The following is a 21,957-nucleotide window of genomic DNA, read 5'->3' as shown; positions in this document are numbered from 1 at the left end:
CCTTATTAAAGATCATTGTTAAGTTATTGTTACGAACGGGGGTTGGTTGGGGTCTCTTTGGCTGGTATAACTCTTTTTAGAAAAATAAGTTAAAAAAAAATTGAATTCTAATTTGAATTACGCATTCCATCGTTCCATCGACTGTTATATACGTTATATTTTCTGTTTCTCATCACTAGCCCGTCTGTCAAAAAGATCAAGCTAACTTGAACAGGGTGCTTCGCAGAGATAAATTATAGTGTCCATACTCAAAGTCAAAAATCTTTGTTCAATATAAAACCGTTCAACTTGTTTATTGATCGTCAAAAATCTACCACCGGTTCGGAAATCGACACCTCGGATCTGAGAAGAACCGTCGGAAGAAACTCAGCGGGTTTAATAATTTTTCGTTATTTGAAACAGCCTGGAGGCGATGATCTCATTCCCAATGTGTGCAATCAACTAAGAAGTCATAAGTGTTGTCCTTTAACACACCGAACGCTCTTTAACGATTTAAATTTTACAATTGAATATTTATGAACGGTTTCTGAGATCCTGATGTCAAAACGTTACCTGTCTGGTAAATCTCGTCCACTTGCAGTTACCTCTTGATTTGATTGGTAATACAACCCTTGCTTGCTTATCGGATCGGAATGAATTTTATGTCAGTATATGTACAAAAACTTAAAATATAATTGTCCAATAAGTTACTTATAGTGCAATTTTATTTATGAAATTGCATTTTTTAAACGTTTGTCACGTGAATCAAAACGCTCCTGATTGGTCGGGCTTATGATGACGTCACTCGCTCGTTAATCTCGTTTGCCTACTGTATGTGGATTATATGTGCCACAGATTACAATACAGGCAAGCGACGTCGCCGACCCCATTGCAGCGCCATATTGTCAAAGTAGCGTTTTCGCGCGCTATTTAAATATGGAATTTTTAATTTGATATTTTTCAGCAAACATGTACTAGAATTAAAAAAAAACAACTTTTACTGGGTTCCTTAACCTCTACTAAATAATATAAAATTGATTTTAAAAACCAGTCAAATAACTTGTTTAGTTTAACTAACTCGGGACGCGTCTCTGGACGTTGACAGTCGTATATTTTATAATACACCTACCCATGTAACATTTGCAGGTGATCCAACCGGTATACAAGACGATGTTCTCTGAACTGCGTCAGTTTCCAAGAATGCAAGTTGGTGAGTACATTTCAGTACTACGAGTTTTAATACTCCTTGAGATTGTCTGCGCAGCACAATGCGATAAGTTCTTCCACAGATATGTTGAGAGAGTAAAATATACTGCAGATTTTTGTTAGTGATATTTTAACTATCAGCTGAGCGTCGAGTGATTTTGATATTCTGTTTCTTGGTATAAATGGTGTGTAATATTATTTTATATAAATAAAATCAACCAAGTAAATAATAAGGTTGTGTAAAGTATATGAGAAATGAAAAATAATTGATATTTATTACAATAGTGTACCATCCGAACTGTCGTCTGCCTCCACACGTGGATCGTTCGTACGGCGCTTACTTGGATAAGGTGGGGAGGGCACGTGGCGTTCCCACGCCTGAGTTAGCGGGGAAGGATCGGTTTAAGTATTCCGCCGTGTATGTATGATTACTTCTTCTCTTGTCTAAGTAATATTTATACACAGAAAAAGGTCAGCTTTTAGCAAAATTTTATTATTAAGTTTTATGTATCTAATAAACGCATATTATAGTCGAGGAATGCCAACTATTTCAAATTTACCGGAAAAAACTTTATATGCTTGTTCTTCAATCTAATAGTGTGTATAGACCCTTATTTGTTGCACTCATGTGAAGCTGAGACGGCTAACTCGGTTTTAGTTAAGAGACACACGTAGATACAGATACATACATACAGACAAGATTCTTCAATGTTGTCGATTATAAATTAAACTACGTTTGTATTATCATCTCATCTCATCTCTCAGACGAAGGATGTCCACTGCTGGGCATAGGCCTCCCCCAAAGATCGCCACAATGACCGGTCTTGTGCAGCCCGCAACCAGCGGCATCCCGCGACCTTCACCAGGTCGTCGGACCACCATTGGGGGGGCTTACCCACCGCTACGTCTTCCGTTCCATGGTCGCCACTCGAGAACTCGTCTGCCCCATCGGCCGTCGGTTCTTCGAGCAATGTGTATTATATTAGTATTATTCTTGTATTATAGTCCGAAGAAATTATGTCCGATGAAGAGCGCCACTCCTGACTTCCGGCCCCCGACAGATATGATGACCCCTGGGCCTACGAAGCCGAGAAATAGGGGGACACAGAGTTTGTATCGGTAGGCAACTTATAATGAGCACCAAGTATTATATCATCATCTCGCCATGTTTTACGTGTATAATTTAATTTATATCTAAACTCTATTCCAACCACAAGAGGACAGGACCCAAATAAAAAATGTTTGACGTCGAATTGACGCCACGTCAAATAGGTTTGACGCGAGTTCGAATAATCTGTGATATTCACGATAGATTTGTGAAAAAATGGCGTCTTGAACGACGACGAAGCTTTTGTCCGGGCTTTGGAAGTAAAATTAAAATGGATGTATGTTGTTCAGTGGAATAGTGTTGTATTACAAATAAAGATATATGAATCAAGAACTGTTTGTAGTGCACATTATAGCTGAGCTATAAGCAAATCGCATGGAATACGTAAATCTAAGGTTTGTTTATCTTCAGTCCTTCATCGATTGGAATATACTCTAGACGCTAGACTTTTAATGAATAAAGGTCCCGAGTTCAAATCTCGTGTTGGTTCAATAACAAAAAGGTAAATTTTTCTGGATGTTAGCAGTGCTTACATTTTCGTGCCTCGGATAACACGGTTTCCGGTCATGTCGGATTTCCTCTCCATTGGATTATATCTGGTAATAGAAAGTGCACCTATATTTGCGCACAATTTAGTGACTGTACATGTAGTCCAAAATAAATAAATTACAGAGAATCATCAGCTCAGACGACACCGTGGCAACCGGACGCGATGCCGGCTGAGGAGTGTGAGGATACGCCGGAAGTGATGTATTTAGATAAGTTTGAATGGGGTATGTGGCGATTTCATATTTTTAATTTAGGAACAGGAAACAGGATTGGTTTTTATCGGATATTAACGGCCATTGTGCACAAGTTGTGGTCCATTTCTACGCAGTAAGCCAGTACATCGAGGGGCTGGTCCGAGTCCTCGACCCCTTGTAACTGCCAACACTATCTCTTACTATATGTGTTCGTAACCATCCAAATTTAAAAAGAAAAAAAAAAAAACCTGGCACTTGACCGTTTAGAGAAGTTTGTGTGACAAATAATAATAAATAGATCTGTTAAACTAATCCTTGCCGCGATAAAGTATTACAATCTTTCAATAACAGTTATTAACTAGCGTATTAAATCTTATTATTAAATACTAGCGAAACGCCGGCGACATTCCGATTTCGTCCTAATCATTATGATATTCTACCGCCAAATAACAGTACACTGTATTGTTGTGTTCCGGTTAGAAGGGTCAGTGAGCCAGTGTAATCATAGGCACAAGGGACATAACATCTTAGTTCCCAAGGTTGGTGGCGCATAGGTGATGTAAGGAATGGTTAATATTTCTTACGGCGCCTTTGTCTATGGGCGGCGGTGACCACTTACCATCAGGTGGCCCATAAGCTCGTCCGCCAACCAATGCCATAAAAAAAACGTATTTAAAAAAGTTTTTTTTTTTATTGAATATTGTTAATAAGTTAAACGTACAATATGAGGCATTACAGTACATTCGTAAAAAATAATATGTTTTTAAAAAATACTTAATAGAAAAAATTGGTTATGTTCCTTAGGACCTGGAAGTCCATATCGCAAAGGAGATTTGCCGGCCGACTTTCACACAACGGAAATGATCAATAAGTAAATAATTAATGTAATTGTTTTTAAAAATTAGTATCAGATTTAAAAAAAATTCAAACCTCAAATTTACTCATCAACATTTTTTTACATTTACAGCCTGTAAATTTTCCCACTGCTGGGCTAAGGCATCCTCTTATTATTATTATTAATTATTATACGTCTTTGACTTGCCAGCCTCGGTGGTCTAATGGCTAGCATACAGAACCGATGACTCTTGAGGTCCTGAGATCGAACTCCGGTTAGGGTCTCTAAATAGTGTCAAGTTAAAATTAACTGACAGTCTGTAAATATCCTACTGCTGGGCTAAGACCTCTCCTCCCTTTGAGGAGAAGGTTTTGGAGCATATTCCTCCACGCTGTTCCAATGCGGGTCGGTGGATACACATGTGGCAGAATATCGTTGAAATTAGACACCGCAGGTTTCCTCACGATGTTTTCCTTCACCGCCGAGTACGAAATGAATTATAAACAAAAATTAAGCACATGAAAATTCAGTGGCGCTTGCCTGGGTTTGAACCCGAAATCATCGGTTAAGATACATGCGTTCCATCCAATTGGCCATCTCGGCTCATTGGGCCATCTTGGCTCAAAGCCCTACCACCAAATATATACCTAGAAATGATAAAAGGAAGTAGACAATTTTTTTTAAAGATTCTTCCTCCTTTGTCAGGATGCGTCACGCGCGTAAATGGACCGAGTTGGTGGAGAAAGGCGGATACCCTCGCTGGTTGAAGAATAGGGAGGGCATCATCACAGATATTGAAACTAAAGACTGGATATTTAGAGAGGCGGTGAATGACTGAATTATTTATTATTTTTTTATTTTATTTGGTTTTTTAACAATGTGTACACTGATTAAAATAGTATAATGTAAAAAAGTAGAGTTATATTGTGTCATATTAAAGTGTCATAATTACTTAAAGAAGAACACAGCGTGCACAAGAAATAACAAATCAACATCTTAACCTAATGTAGCTCCTAATTTTAAAACTACTTATAATAAATATTTATTAAAAAATAAATTATAGAAAACTATATAATCAAATATATGTAACATTTGTATAGACATTTTATTGGCAATATCAGGAATCATAAATGTATTCACAATAGTCATCAGTATATATTTGTCAATAAATCATATATACAAACACACTAATCACTAAATCTGTTACAAAATAATAAAGATAATGTTGGAAATTAGCGATTCGTCCCACACGTGGTGCGCGGGAAATCTTTAATGTAGCCGTCGATCCAAGATGGCCGCCGCGCTACCATCGACGCGACGCTTCACTAGAGCGCCGTTCGACTCCCATTGACACTCTTTTCCAACCAGTACGAATAAACAAGATGGCGCACCATGTGCCGTCAATTACATAATGAGAGTTGCCTCAACTTAGACATAATTTTAGCTGCCCAGTACGATATTTTTTATAGATGCAATAGACGTAACAATGGACACACTAATATTTAAGTTTTTCTTATCCAAGAAATGATGGTAGTCGCATAGACTATTTTACGAAACAAAATTACTTGTAATGAATTTGTTAGAACGATATTTTAATTAATAACGAAATACTTTTATCAATTACTGGTTTTTCGAATATGATTACGATACAGTATAACAGTATTACGCTTGACCGTATTTCGCGCTGCTTCCCGCCAAAAGTGAAATAATGAACTCATGTGTCAGTTTGACGTAATGACGTTCGGAAAGTCGGACTAATTCTCTTTATATAATAATATTGACATCATTATTAATATTTTTATTTAGATTTTTTAACATTGTACGTGTCAAATAAAAATTATATTTAATGTATTTTATTCAATTAAAGTTTACAAATTATTTTTAGATTTACAATTACGTTAATATTCACAATTATTGTTCAATCTAATCTAATAAGTACTGTGTTATTTTGCATGAATTTTACTTCCAGTAAAATCAACAACCCCAGCGATGTGGGCGGATATTAGTTTGTAAAATATGTGTATATTTTTAAGAATAATTCGAAACGCCTATACGAATAATTAGTTATTCGTGTTTAGGAAATCGACGAACTCCAAGATATTCGCCTCGCCCTTCTCCATAAGCTGCAGACACAGCAGCGTAAAAAGAGCACTGACCGCACAGTAACGAAGCTCGCGAAACTCTGGGCTAACAAAAAGACTGACATGGAACAGAAGATTGATAACATTCGACGGAAGAGGGATAGAGGTACGATCGAATGGAATTGGTATTATTATTACTAACCAAAAAGCAATACTTGGAATTCCTGTGCTCCGGTTTGAAGGCGGTCTGACTCTAGGGACATGAAATCTTCCCCCACGGTTGGTACCCATTGGAGGTGTAAGGATTTATTAATTTTATGATTGGCCGTTCAATTTTATAACAAAACAAGGAACAAAGTTATATCCCTTGTGCTCACTCACAAAGGTGAGTCAAACCAGATTACAACAATAAAAGATATTGGCATCAGAATATGTGATGTGATCTTTATATATGAAACTCAAAGGAAAGAAAAGGTCGTAGACTCAAAATTTGTAGCTGATTTTCAGCCAACATAACGTTTAATTTGTATACATAAAACTAATGTACACTGTACATATTTAAGTTAGAAAAAAACAGAAATATTTATATATTGTAATAAAAAATATGAAAATCGGTTCTGGAAAGTTCAGAATATTATGGGTTTAGTGTTGAAAAGTTGAAAAGTTTAGGATTGAAAAGAGTTGGTTCACAGTTCTCATAAATTATATGAGAACTGTAACACGGCGCCAATAATTCTTCTAATTGTCACTTTAACGCAATCGAATCGAAACGCAGTCTTTGCCCTTCAGATATTTCCTGATACCACTGACGCGTCAACCCAGTCGGCGAAGTTAACCAATCGGGATCGTATCGTAATCGATGTATTCTTAATTAATAATAAGTAGAAATAGTAGAATTTGGATCGGAATAGAATCGAAAACATATCGTAATCGTTACAAGTTATTAGAATTGGCTCCCTGGTTTCCCAGAACTTCGCAAACTGACAACCTTACACAAGTGCGGGGGTCGAATGGGACTCGTTCAAGAGATGCGCGCGGCGCGGGGCGGCGGGAGCGCCACGGCGGCGGCGCGGGACCCCGCGTCCGACCTGCGCGCCCCGCGCGCGCGCCACGGGTACCAGGCGCGCAGGCGGCACGCGGAGATCGCTTACGATCCTAATTTACTTTGTAAGTTCTGCGCTGGCCGTGCCTCGCTGTTTTGATTACGTACTTTACTGAATCTTTAGACTTTTAATAACTTTGAAATATTTTAATGAAATAGCAACAAAATCATACCCCGGAATGTTACCTCAGAATGGATTATTTTGCACACAGTACATTTAGATTAGTAATTTTTACACATTATGAAGATATATGTCCCGAGATAGTTTTGTTTCTCTCAATTTAAGCTCTAGAAGACCACGAACAGCTATCAGCACCGCCAGTGTGGCTTCAGAAGTGTGGTGAGAATCTCGCCCTGACCTGTTCCGGCCATCACATCCAACGGGACACGACGCAGCTCTGCGAGAGGGAGACCAAGTGGAGCGAACAGTTCCTGGAAAATTTGCACAATGATTTGAAAAGTAATTAATTAAAAACGTGGTATCGACACTGTCACAGTAACTCCTCCCGCCCTTGATATATATAATACGACCACGACGACGAAAAGCGACCCACGCCGGCTTCGCACGAGTGCAATGCTGATATTAAATATACTACAGGGTGTTTTTATATTCAACGTTCACAAGTTTTTAAGGTGTATAATACTGCAGTACATTATTTTGATCTATCTCGTAGGGTGCAGTCAGCGTTTGCAATGTAAGCTCAAAACATGTGTTTATTTACGACATCACTTCAGAAACCTCTAAAATGATCAGTATTTCTCTACTATATTATGCATGTATTATGGATATAAAACCTTCCTCTTGAATCACTCTATCTATAAAAAAAAACCAGATCTAAGTATACATAGGGATAGACAGACAGCGGGAAGCGACTTAGTTTTTTCACTGCATAGTAATTCAATGATGTTTCAATGGCAAGAGCTGTGAAGGTAAACAAACCTTAGGTTTACGTATATCATGCGATTTGCTCATAGTTCTGCTATATTGTGCACTACAAACAGTTCTTGGTTAATATATCTTTATTTATAATAGAACTCTATTCGATATAACTGCTTATATCATCCAGAGGCACGTCTCGGAGCGGCTTTAACGTCTGCTGGGCCTCTCAGAGTGCTCAAGCCTCGTCGGCTCGTAGAGACTCCGAGACCCCCAACTCCTGAAATGGAGGAAGTCCCTGAGGAAGACGAGGCGTCTCACCAAGCGGCGTTGACGTTACAGCGAGTTTTAAGAGGACGTGCTGTGCAGGTTTTGGTGAGATGAATTTGAGTTATTAATCAGAGAATACTTTTGATTGATTTTAATGACGAAAACCATGTTCAAGTGGGCATTCTCCTTTCATTTCATACAATATACATACCTCATAATCCGATGAGACAGGAAAACTGTTAAGATTGGATCAGTCGTAAGAGCAACGGCTTGAGAGTACACATGCTTTCCAACTTGAGCCGAGATGGCCCAGTGGTTAGAACGGCATCTTAACCGACGATGCGGACTAACACTCAAGCATCACTGAAATTTCAGGTGTTTAATTTATATTTATTATTCATTTGTTGATCGTGAGGAAACCATGCGTCTTATCTTAATGAGTTTCTGTCACATGCTTATCCCCCAACCCATATTTGAGTAGCGAGGTGGAATTTGCTCCAAACCTTCTCCTTACAGGGAGGGGCGATCATAGCCCAACAGTGGACAATTTTGAGGCTGTTAGTTAATTTTAACTTTACACTATTTAGAGCCCGTAACCGGAGTTCGATCTCAGGACCTCAGAGTCATCGGTTCTGTTTGCCATTAGACCACCGAGGTTGACATATCAAAGACGTATAATAATTATAATGACTATTGTATCGTAGATGTTCGAAGGACGGACTAGGGCCGCAGAACTCACTGAAGAGTTGAAGACTACGCACGGTCTGCAGAAGGAGGACCGAGCTCGTATCGCCAAGGAAGAGTCCAGGGCCAGGGACTATCAAGCCGTTCGCTCTGAGGCTGAACAAAAGGTTAGAAGTCTTGTTATATTAGCAGAATATGACCGTTAGAGCAATTCGTATCGAACTAACTTTCATTTACGTACGTGATTTGCTAGCTCGATTGAATAGCTCAGCTATATTGTGCACTACTAAGAGTTCTTGATTAATATATCTTTATTTGTAATACAACACTATTACACTTGACTACTTAATTCCATTATAATTTTACTTTCAAAGTTAAATTATAATGGAAACAGCTAAATAACAGCTTCGTCGACGTTCAAAACGAATTTTTCGTAAATCCATAGTCTACTTGAATAAAGACAAAAAATCTAAATAAGATTTTTAACGTTTTACGCAATTTTTTTTCAAAACATAGGATATATGTATTTTGAATCGATTAAGAGCATAAAGCTGAAAGAGCTGATGATGTTCAAAATACTAAACAAATTCTCTTTAATCAAGCTAAGGACACTCGATCAAAAAGAGAAAATGAAATCAGCCGTTTAGGAGCTATGGTGCTACAGACGTACACATACGTTAAACTTATAACGAGGGGTGTTAATGTTCTTTATATGGGGGAAGGCATCGGTACATATCTTATTTCATATGACGTCATAGATTAGACCCTCAGATAGTTTCTTCATCCCCTTTTAAACGACACCTTTTTATCCAGGAGGAAGCAATAAGTGCATTAGTGGAGGAGTTGTGTGGAGGAGCGGTGTCAGCGGCTCTGGACTTCCTGGAGAAGGAGCTTAGGAGGCTAAAGGAGGAGAGAAGGCAACATGCCTTTGTATTGATTGCGCGTGAGTTGATTAATGCAAAAGATATGTAACATTTCATTATATATGTAACAGCAACAAAATAACTATACAGTCATCAGATATCCTACCGCCGAATGGCAAAAGGTATTGTTGTGTTTTCGAAGGCTTGAAGGGTGAGTGAGTCAATGTAACTACAGGCAAAAGGGACATCATTTATTAGTTTCCAAGGTTGGTGGCGCATTGGCGATGCAAGGATTGGCTATAATTTCTAACAGCGCCAATGTCTATAGATAGTTGTGACGCCTTACCATAAGGTGGCCAATTGCCCGTGTACGTATCAATATCATTAAAAAAATTATCCAAACTTATCTAACATGAACCACCATGAGTATAATGCTCCAGATCTCGAGGTTTTAGATAGAAGGTTATTGGGTTAGGTTTTTTTTCCGTAACAGCCCAGAGACTAAATGTTGGAAGTGTACACTCTCGTGCATCGGAAAGTACGTAAATAACAGAGGCTATACCTGCGTTTGCGCAAGCACTTGTGCATTATAATAAGTCCTGCGTAGTTGACTGATCTCGCTTGATAATGGTCAGCACCGCATCAAAGTGATAAAAACTCTTATATTCTCTAAAGAAACACATAAAAAGTGATCCAATCAGTCGGAAATTCGAGCGATAAGTACTCATTGCCGATCTTACCCGAAGGGAGTGTACTCGTTATTATAGTAGGTCGTTTTTTTTTTAATTTTAGTTCGAGAAAAATCTATGCGTGAAGCGGCGGAAGCTGGACGGAGACAGAAGGAGGAGCATCGAAGAAGAGAACATGACGAGTTGTTCAAGCAGGTATGAAGTTTGTTTCGGTCCTCGATTTCCTTTACTTACTTTAAAATGCATTTTAACGGCATATTCTATAATTAAAACGGTGAAAAAGACTAACTGATTTTCTTGCCGATTCTTCTATGACCTTTCCGAAACGGTGGTAGTTTTATATTTAATTCAATATAACATGTCCATTCAAAAGTGCTTTTATGAGCCGACTCGAATAAAGAACATTTTGATATGATTTAATATTTTATTGGTTTCAAATACGGTTACGGATACGAAATGATTACGGTTTATCCGATTGTTTCGGATATTAGATAATTTAGAAACCGTAAAAGAGTAAATTATGACGTAACAGCTTGACCTTATTTGGTAAAAAGTAATATTATAGAAAAGATAAATAGCCTTAAAATAAAGTGACCTACTTAATAAGTATATATATTTTATTTTAATTGGAAATTATTCATCCGATTTACCCTTACAACCAAGTTACCCTTTTCTACAAAAAACAAAGAAGATTCTTTAATTCTGTCTAGTACTTCGAAAAGTTTACTTTTTGTAAATACTTGGTAAAGACCACGGTTTTCACAGGCGATTGAATTGATCATTTTAAGAGCTTCTTTTTGATCATCCATATCATCACTACGCGCAATATTTTAAAAATTAGTAGCGCAACCTCTGGTAGACAAAGACGTCTTAAAGTACCTAGTTGATTGTTTCTCTCTTCCTTTTCTTCATTGGTAGATTTGTGGGAGGCATTTGAGTCATTTTCATCTTGTAGCCATCCCCCAGGGAATAACAGAATATTATTAGGTAGTTGCTTTGTTTGCCTTGTATAAAATTGCAAAAAAAGCAACGTTTTTATAGGATTCAGTTCAGTAACCGATACATTTTTATTTCGGATATCCGATGGTTACGGTTGCAGAGCTCCATAATATACATCCCTGGTGTATCCCTGCTATTCATCGACCTGCTTTGGAGCAGCGTCTCGAAATAATTTCCAAGCACAACAACGGAATATCAACTGGCTGTTTCTTTAAATTATCATAGTAATTCACTTGAGGCGTTTTACTTTATTTAGTATAGTAACTGAACACATACCTACATGCACCACAAAGATTACTAGCTGTTGCCCGCGGCTACGCTCGCGTTTTAGTGATTGTTGCTAGATTTTAGATTTTTGTTAGCATAAAATAATGAAGGTGAGAAATGTTCAATATATTTCGGATAGGTGCTGGGAGTTACCCAGGAGACAGTGGACGCCTACCTGCGTGACGTCACGCGGCAGGCGGTGGAGCTCGCTGCGGAGGAGCAGGCGGTCCAGAAAGCGAGAGCCGACGCCGACGCCATCGATCGCTCCGTGAGAGAACACGGCTCTATGTGAGTGCGACGGGATTTGTTTACGGGTGTAGGATAATCGGTCATGTCTGACACTTTCGAAGATCCGAAGACCGATTGCAAAGGACTGGATAGTTAGAAAACAAGGAGCATTATAACAACCGGCCGAATTATTTATAGGATTTCTCCGTATTATCTAGATCTAAAGGAGGGCAAATTGAAAATGTACCTAAAATGTTATCCACAAAGCTAAAAACGTAAATTTTCATCCTTGTCAGGTCAACAGCGGAGCAGAATGAGATGGTAGCTGAATTGGTCCAACAGTTCTTACTCCCCGAAGCACAGAAAGCGGCTTCAAGGCATCGCGTGTCAGCGCTCCAAGCATCTAAACTGGAAGCGGCTAGAAGTTCTATATTTGGTCTTGTAGATGATGCTGAAGTCAGGACAGGTATCTACGATTGGTTTAGTATGAGTTAGTAAGTGAGTAAGTACCAATCAATAATTGTTGATGTGGCTGAGCAGACTCAAGGTTTAGGTAGCAGATTTGAGGACGTATTCAGGGACAGATTTTTTAAAATTAGCCTCTATTTTTTGGGATCGCTTTGTAAAAGCCCGTCTTGATAAATTATATTTTGTTTGAGCGCTTTGTGCAAGCCCGTGTGGGTAGATATCCACACATCATATATTTTACCACCAAACCACAATACTTAGTATTGTTGCGGTCCGGGAGCAGTGAGCCAGTGTAACAATGGCCGCATAGATCATCTTAGTTCCCTTAGTTGGTGGCGTATTGGCCATGTACAGAATGTTTAGTATTTCTAACAATGATTATGTTTATGGGTAGTTACCTACTAGCCTTGTTACCTATTTAAAGCAACAGCCCGAAGCGTCAGTGCCGTCGACTATACACGAATGAATGAATGTATACTCTGTTGTTATGTTTAGAGAAGTGTATGCGCTGTGGACGAAGTTTGGACGATCAATGCAAATGTCAGATCTGTGAAATTGATATGGAAACGGTCGAGACAGAAGCTAGAGACGATCCCCGATGGAAATACACGAGACGTAAGTAACTAAAATATCTTCTAATTAGTCCTGTGCGTCATCTATCGGGAGCTGTTGCTTTCAGAACGAGAGATTTGACTGTCAAGTTGTTTAAGTGACTAGAAATTTTTACTTGGTGGTAGGGCTTCGTGCGAACTCGTCTGGGTAGGTACCACCCACTAATCAGATATTTTGCTACCAAGTAGCAATACTTGGTATTGTTTTGTTCCGGTTTGAAGGCTGGGTGAGCCAGTGTAACTGCAGGCACAAGGGACGTAACATCTTAGTTCACAAGGTTGGTGGCGCATTGGCGATGTATGGGATGGTTAATATTTCTAACAGCGCCATTGTGTCTGGGCGGTGGTGACCACTTCACATCAGATGGCCCATTTGCCGGTCTGACTACCAATTACAAAAAAAAAAAAACAAAATTTCAAGGGCCTAAAAATTATCAGTAACAGCTTGGTAGTTGGAAGTGTTTACGCTTCCGTGACTTGGATAACACGTAAAGCCGTTGGTCCTCTTCAGTCATCGTGGATTTTCCTTCTTATAGATGAGATTGTACCCGAATTATCTCATCAAAAATTTTTGATGACACTGGGTGATTTTCAGTGAGAAGTAAAGTTAGCTTATGTCAGAAGCATCAGAGTTGTGAGCTCTCTTCTAAATTTAATTCAAATTTTCCTTTTTTTAATTTCCTATTGGTATCTGTTTGAAGTCTTGCCTATCGATTGCGTTGTTTGGATCCCCTTTTTATAAATTAAGTCACAACCTGGGTATAGCCACTGCTAGGAGAAGGTCTAGAGCTTGGTTGAGACTACGCTGGTTGGTGGATACACGTGGCAGATTCTAATCCTAGTGTATGTTTTCTCACGATGTTTTCCTTCACCCCTAAGCAAGAGATGGATTGTGGATATAAAATAAGCGCATGAATTCAGTACATGCGTTTCTGAACTAATATCTATTACCGTACAGTAATTATAAACTAACTCATTTCATCCGTAGAGGTGAGGACAGGGCTAACATGAACCATTTAGACACCCCGGGCTGGATATGCATTTGCGACCCTTTTATTCGACTAGGATCAGACTGGGCCACAAGGACCCGGTTGGTACCAGGGGTATCTTTGAAAAAAAAAATATACACGTAAATGCAGTATGATCGTGGACCGAAACTAATGATATGTGTAGGCACAGTATTGCAGCAAGAGACGACAGACCTCGGCGCCCCTCTAAATTCTCCCTGAGTCCTATCGCGCTCTGAGTAAGGACATAGTGATCTGTCATCCAGGTCTATGCCTCTAATAGTTCTGACTCTATGTGAGCTGTTCTTCAACTAAACTTATATTGTAATACGTAAATTCTTTTATTTAGGAGATATGAATAAATACTTATTATAAAATATAGTTACATTTTTCAAGGTCGCGAGGACGTCACAAGGTCAACCGAAGAAAGGTTTCCCCCACAACACGACATACGTTACTTGCTCGACGCTGTCGTTGATGACGGTGAGTATATTATTCTTAATAAAAAACTTAAATTTAATAATTGAGAAAAGCACTTTCTCGAAAGTGCATCTAAAATGTGTATGTATATATTAATAACTTATTCACTGAGACCATTCCAAAGTTGAGGGAGGAGTTCAGTCCCGGAAAACGTCCGCTGCTGGTCAGAGACCTCCCCCGAGGATCTCCACAACGGCCGGTCTTGCATTTCCCGCAACTATTGTTTGCCGTGTGGTGAAGGCGTCGTGACCGCCTTACTGCGATTGCCAACTCACCTGCCAAGCGTTACGATAATGGCGTTCTCTCCCCCATATGAAAAACGAAACAAAACCGGGGCCCCTAGTATCTAGCCGCTTTGCTGTTTCCAGCTTCGGTAAACAAGAGTAGACAATAAAAATTCTTAATAATATTTTCTTTGATATCAACAGCTGTTTACTTATCACGACTACAACGTCTGGAAGGTGAGGAGGTGAAGATGTTCATAGCACGAACTGTCCGTGAGGCGACCGAGATCACGATCGACGCGCGAGAAGTCGTCGATGAACGTGAGTTGGAAATATTGGAATATTTTTGCGTTGGTCATTGCTTATTCACCAATGTTTGCCAACTATTGGATCCAAGATGTAACGTCTCTTGGACATGTCGAAGGTGATTCCTTATTTAGTTTATTAACGAATTCTCAGTCAATTATTGGGTCCAAGATAGTGAGTATCTTATATTAGCCGATGAACGTTCCTTATTCATTTGGTTTACCAATGCTCAGCTAACTATTTGGTGCAAGATTTTGTGTTCCTTGTTGATGGACATTCCTTACTCATTTATTACCAATGTTTTACCAACTATTTGGTCCAAGATATTATGTCCCTCGTAAATTTGCTCAAATACATGTATAGATTCATCGGTTCGGACCCAACCACTATCTTTTAACGATTAAATAAAGTCCTCCAAACCATAAAGATGTATGTGTAACCTTTACCGGGTATTTCTTAAAACCCTATTACTGAATACTGATGATGGTAGGCACAGGCAGTCTGTGCGCAAAGGCAGGTCTACTCTCTATTGCCTAACTCTCGTAATCCACGGGGCAGCAAATTCGACACGTGACAATGAATTCAGCCGCAGGACTAACGGCTTTACGTTACCTAAGCACGACATTGTGCTTCCAACTTCCAGATTCCGAGCTGTTATTGAGATTTGGCAGAAAATCCTAATATTTTTTTTGGATTTGAATCCTCGGAATCTGAGGCTTTATACGATAGACCGAGAAGGCAGTTCCTCTCCAATATATATAACTAGTTATTTGACCCGGCTTCACATGGCTACAATAAGGTTCTATGTACAACTTTTAGATGGAAGATCTAACAAAACAAAAAAATCTTGTTTTGTTTCGGCTAGAAGAGTTGAAATTCTCGACTTTTCTGTACTTGTGTATTATACATATAAATCTTCCTCTTGAATCGCTCTGTTTATTGACGAAAACTGCTTCGAAATCCGTTGCGCAGTTTGAAAGATCTAAGCGTACAAGCGGGAAGCGACTTTGCCATACTATGTAGAGATTTGTCTCGTCCAGTCATATCCCGCGCGACGGGCGACGCCGAAGCGACCAAGAGGTCAGACTATCATTACTACATGCGACGCATCCACGAAGACGCCTTGGCGAGAACCGAACCGTTTGAAAGGACGACTATCTGTGAGTAAACACACAAATCTAACTGTATTTAAGATGAATGTTATCATTTAATTTATTTTGTTTTTAGTGCATTTTTCATATTTCTAAAGTTTATTCTGAGCTGAATTAATCAACAAACGTGGAACCATTCACGATTTCGTTGATTCACGCGTCGGCCCCGCTAGTCTTCTCTGTATCGTTCCGATTTTAGTATATATATACTTATAACATACATATATAATCGTATTTAACTGTAGTAGTAACAGTTCTAGATTAACATATCTTTATTTATAATATTATTTGACTAAACTACTTATGTCCACTTTAATTTTACTTCCAAAGTTAACAGCGTCATCGACGTCGGAAACGCAATTTTTCTCGAAAATCCTTAATGTTATCGCAGATTATTCGAGATCTCGACCATAATATTGCGTCGATTCGCTGTCAAATGTCTCATAAGTTGTCGATAGATTTTCGCTGTCAAATCTATCGACGATTTGTAAGAAGTACAACTTCAAAATTTTGGCAAGACGTTAACAAATCTCGTCCTGTCCGAGGTCCCACCGAGCTGCCTTCAGAGCTGCGCCGGCGGGCCGAGGAGGCGCTGCTCGACGGCGCTTGTCATTGCAACGACGACAGCAGAGTTAAATTTAGCTTAGGTGAGGTTCATTTTTATATTTTATATAGCACCTATATAGGAGACATTGGTGCTGTAAGAAATATTATCATGAATTACATCGCCAATGCGCTACCAACCTTGGAAGCCACGGTGTTATGTCCATTGTGCCTGTACAACAATACTGTTGTGTTTTGGCTTTTGGTTTGGTGTTTGAGTTTAGTAGTTAATGTGGGGAGAGGAAGAGGAAGTCAAGCTTTTGGTGGCCCATTTAAGGGCTGAGAGTACGCGCGTCATAAGGGTGGTGTGAGACCGAACCTCTTCTTAGGACTCGAGTCGAGAGGACGAATTATTTTCTTGTGCGACATTTTTATTGATATATGACCCAGTAGCCACCACCGACCATAAAATTGACGCTGTAATAAATATTAAACATTCCTTACATCGACAATGCTTCACCAATCATACTTACTAAGATACGATGTCCCTTGGAACACAATAATACTAAGTATTACTGTTTGAGAGTAAAATATCAGGTAAGTTAGTTGAAATTAAGTAAAACCTACAGTTTTGTCATATCACTGTCCGTCTAAGGGCTCCTCTTGCCTCTGCCCCAATGTGGGAAAATATTGGATATACATTTCCTCACATTGGGAAGATTTTCATTCGACACATGACATCACCAAAACGGTTTCCATCACAACCGAGCTCTGGATAAATTCATAAATTAGGTATATGAAAATTCAAAGGTGTTTGTCTGGCTTTTGTTACAAACTTCGCTCAAGTTTGACGTGTTGTCGCCACATACCTAACAAACAATAATTTATATGGGGTGTCGTGTACAGAGAGCATGGATGCTATGAAGAAGTCGAACATGTTGCCGTCCGAGCTTCGAGAGCTGGAAGAGTTGAGGCGTTGCAAGTGCGACACCGATCCGTCCCCAAGTGCTGCGTCTGCTGCGTCTGTCGGTGAGTATCTTAACTCGCGTGATAAGTTGAATTAAAGTATGCGTGTGTTAAGGAAGAGCGACTTCTTCTGGCGCGGGAGCTCATGGCACTCAAAAGAAGTCAACCTTTTTGATGTTATTGTACTGTGTTGGTTATTGATGAAATAAAGAGAAAAGTCTCTTAAAAGCCTAAAACTATCGCTATGTAAAATACTTACAGGTATTCATAATATGTATGTGTGTGTGTGCATAATACGCTGAACATGTGCGGCGTACTTTTTCACTTCACTTAATAATAATAATGTTTATTTCAATCCGGGGCGCTTCATTTAACCCCCGAGGTAGCACCGCGTGGTTTTTTTGATACCGGACATCGCGACTCGCTCGAGTGATCACCATTGTTTTAGCCTTCAAACATTTTTCATACCCTTGGCTAGTAATTAATACTAAATAAATTTTATATATTTTTTTTGTGTCCGACTGTTGCTTTCGTTCATTGGCGCACACATGTAAAACACACTCACACACACACACACACTTCTACCTACATTTCGAAATGTAGACATTTGTCCCTCGAAAACCTATTCGAATAGCCTTAATTGAAAAGTAATTTTAATAAAAGCTTGAAGTAAAGCTGTACTTTAATTTTCAGAAGCTTCTACCATTGAAGAGTACGATGAGGAGGGGAGCGAGGAAGATCAATGAATATATTTGTTAATAATTTGTAACCTTTAATAAATTCTTTATTAAATTCAGTCGTATTTTGTTTTACGTTTATAGATAAATAATCTCAGGATATAAGAGAGTCCTTAACATTTGTCGCATGATCACGAGATGGCCAAACAGTCTGGACGTTTTTGGTATAGGCAAAGTTAGAAATATCTGCGGAATTTTATCATGGACATGAAAATCTTGCCCCAAGCAGGTTTTATTGACATTCTGGTCTCTGAAACTTGTCCTTATGTCTCGTGTTCATACAATGATTATTACTGATTCTATCAAAGGCCTCAATGTTACTGTGAATTTACATAACATTGTTATGATTGTGTTCTGACGCAACTGTATTTCGATTTCCTAGTTTGTTAAACGCATTGGGCAGGGAGAAGTTCCAAGATTAAAATGGACCGGATAAATCTCTTGATTGAAATTTTAAGTTAAAAAAATAAACAGGACCGCTAATACCCTTTGTTGACTTCCAGGCTGGATGTATTACAAACATGGGTTTATAATTGTATTTAATATGCCTTTTAAATGTTGATAAAGAGTAACTACTGAGTCTCTTGCCGGTTCTTCTCGGCATAATCTGCTTTCAGAACCGGGAGTAGCTTCACTTAATATAGTTTGTTAAATGAGGATTCAATAGTGCTTGTAAAAGCCTATTTGAATAAAATAAGTATATTTTATTTTGAATGTACAATTTGTTTTTGGGTAATTTCACGCTGATGGCGTATGGGCTGTGTGCTCATCTCCGTCCAGTAGACAATGGCGAGGATACGGAAATATTCTGGTGTAAAGTCTTACAAAAGAGGTCAATTAGACAACATAACTGTTTTCAATGTACAATTTATATATATTACTAACAATATCTAAAACGGGATATTTACCATGTTTTTTATTTTTATTTGGTGGAGCTCGATATTTCGACATTATCTACGAATGTCTTGTTCACGAGAAAAAAAAAAAAAAAAAATTATATAACCTTATATAGCTTCATTTTATTTAAATTGACGAGGACGCCAGTGATGCACGACGTGATATCAAAATTATTTGCTATGAGAAAGATAATTTTAAAGAAAGCTTTCCTGTAACAGTCGATTTCATCGATCAATGTTTACGACGATAAAAAAAATGGCACCTAGAGAATTGAAAAAATAAAATGCTCCATTGTCTTAAAAAATACATCATTTACTATAAAAACATATTAAATCTAAACGTATTCCTTGATGAAGTGTTCATGTTTAATGACCTGAGTGAAAGCGGTGAGCGTGTGCGCGTTGCAGAGGTTTTCGTTGCGCGGCGCGGTGGACACGATCCCTCGCAGGTAATAGCGCTGCGTGCTCCGCTCCGACGCAGAGAACGCGAGGCCCCCTCCGCTGTCGCCTTGGCACAGAGTCGTCCCTGCGGATAGACGGAACGTAAGACAGTTCTATGGGCACTATGAAACAAAGAACAGTTTCCTGGGGACGCTATTGGGACCTATTGGAACGAAGTTATTGTTACCAGTCACTCGTCCCGCCTTCGCGGGTGCAATGCTGATACTAAATTTACTACAGAATGTCTCCATACAACGGTCACGGCTTTATGTCATTAGACAATACAGACCGCTATGTCCTTGGATTTTAAACCTGTAATATCTTCGAAAATATTCATTTAAATTACATGCTGTAAAGGACCACATCTATATTAAATGTATAATGTATTGCTTAAAATCGCTTCGTGAATAAGCCATTGTTTCTCGTAACAAGTCAAGGATAAAAAATGTTAATTGTGGATTATTTATTTCCTCACGATGTTTTCCTTCACCGCCGAGCACGAGATGAATTATAAACAAAAATTAAGCACACGAAAATTCAGTGGCGCTCGCCTGGGTTTGAACCCGGAATCGAACAATGCACGCGTTCAAACCACTTGGCCGTCTCTCTCAAAACAAATGAAAGCTCTCTACAAAATCGCCCTCAATTTGTTTATTCTCATTTCCCGGGAAATCCAGGTTACTTTTGTATAACATCGAATAGAATCATTAGATTAGTTAATTTTTTTTTTTTTTATTTATTTAATTTTTTTTTTTTTACTTTATTAGGGAAACAAACAGTACAAGTCATTCTTAAAGCTCAAGCATAAAAATTAGCACATATACCAGTAAAGTTTCCACTTGTAACTAAAAACATAATAAGAGCAGAACAAAATTAATTATAATGTCTAATATAACAATAATAATAAGAAAAAACAAACGTATGAAAAAGGGCAAATTCGAGAAAAAACAAATAAAAGATCTAGGCTTTATGGTTCTAGCACAAATTTCCTGATATAATAGACAATGTTTACCATAACCATGAACTCCTCTTACACACACACACACAGCTGAACAGCTAGAATAACATACACATACCGTTCGTGTATCCGGCACATATCTTGTCACTAGTGATGTACTCCCTGAAACTCGGCGGTGAGATCGCGAAGCACTCCTCTATTTTCACGTATGGCAATTCAACCACCTTTAGAACTTGGGAGGCTGCTCCGTTCTCAGCGGTGAGACCCCAGCCGGCGACCTGGTCGTCAAAACATTCGAATTCAAATCATTTATTGATAAAATAAACAAGGATTAAAACCTGTATACCTACGTCATAGATTTTATAGAATTTGCAGTGCGGTTAATACAATCGGTAACAATACAATTAACAACAAAGTTTTTGTTCGCTACCCTCGGCATCGAGCACATCAAATCAAATCAAATCAAAAATCTTTATTCAATATAGAAGTGTTTACACTTGCTTATTGATTGTCAAAAATCTACCACCGGTTCGGAATTTAGCACCTCGGACCCGAGAAGAACCGGCGAAAGAAACTCAGCGGGATATTTTTTTTTTTTTTTTTTTTCATTTTGCATGTACAATAATTATTATATTTTAGTTATTTGAAGCAGCCTGGAGGCGATCATTTCATTCCCAAGGTGTGCAGTCAACTAAAAAGTCATTAGTGTTGTAATATCCTTTAGCACACAAACGCTCTTTAACGATTCTTTTGAATTTTATAATTGAATAATTTTGAACGTTTTCTGGGATCCTGTTGTAAAAACGTATACATTGCCCCAAAAAAGAGTTACTAACCCTGTGTAATCGGGTACTTGGAGTAACAAGTTTATTCTTGTTCCTAGTGTTAATAGAATGTACGTCACAATTTCTGGGAAAATCGTTTATGTTTTTGCGTACATACATAACATTATCAAAAACAAATTGAGAAGCGACAGTCATTATTTTAATTTCTTTAAATTTATCTCTTAACGAATCTTTTGGGCCCAGGTTATAAATTGCACGAATAGCCCTCTTCTGCAGTACAAAAATAGTATTAATGTCAGCTGCATTACCCCAGAGTAGGATGCCATACGACATTATACTGTGGAAATAACTGAAGTACACAAGGCGAGCCGTATCCACATCAGTCAAAAGTCTAATTTTTTTTACCGCATAGGCTGCAGAGCTGAGTCTATTCGCCAACTTATTTATATGGGG

General features: G+C 38.6%; 2 protein-coding genes across 2 annotated transcripts in view; one reads left to right on the top strand and one right to left on the bottom strand.

Moving 5' to 3' along the window:
- The first annotated feature begins 1,149 nt into the window (after positions 1-1,149).
- On the top strand, positions 1,150-18,433 carry LOC113404405 (cilia- and flagella-associated protein 91-like). The gene is given in 22 exon segments (XM_064219640.1): positions 1,150-1,189; positions 1,471-1,603; positions 2,191-2,304; positions 2,966-3,066; positions 3,841-3,907; positions 4,577-4,697; positions 5,950-6,118; positions 6,922-7,119; positions 7,341-7,514; positions 8,122-8,306; positions 8,906-9,052; positions 9,699-9,828; positions 10,541-10,632; positions 11,843-11,991; positions 12,228-12,397; positions 12,895-13,014; positions 14,414-14,500; positions 14,926-15,042; positions 16,068-16,211; positions 16,724-16,825; positions 17,628-17,750; positions 18,381-18,433. Coding segments are annotated over 22 exon segments (2,736 nt in total).
- Positions 18,434-19,618: 1,185 nt separating this feature from the next.
- LOC113404287 (modular serine protease-like) overlaps positions 19,619-21,957 on the bottom strand; it is a 34,325-nt gene continuing 31,986 nt past the window's right edge. Inside the window, exons 14-15 of the mRNA XM_064219804.1 lie at positions 20,838-20,997; positions 19,619-19,846 (exon numbers count right to left, since the gene is read on the bottom strand). Of these exons, the coding sequence (XP_064075874.1) occupies positions 19,656-19,846; positions 20,838-20,997 (351 nt within the window). The 3' untranslated portion in view covers positions 19,619-19,655. The remainder of the gene's footprint in view (positions 19,847-20,837; positions 20,998-21,957) is intronic.

This window comes from Vanessa tameamea, chromosome 29 (assembly GCF_037043105.1).
Source record: "Vanessa tameamea isolate UH-Manoa-2023 chromosome 29, ilVanTame1 primary haplotype, whole genome shotgun sequence".
NCBI lineage: Eukaryota > Metazoa > Arthropoda > Insecta > Lepidoptera > Nymphalidae > Vanessa > Vanessa tameamea.
Note: the sequence above shows the minus strand (reverse complement) of the source record. Positions and strands in the feature narration are given on the sequence as shown.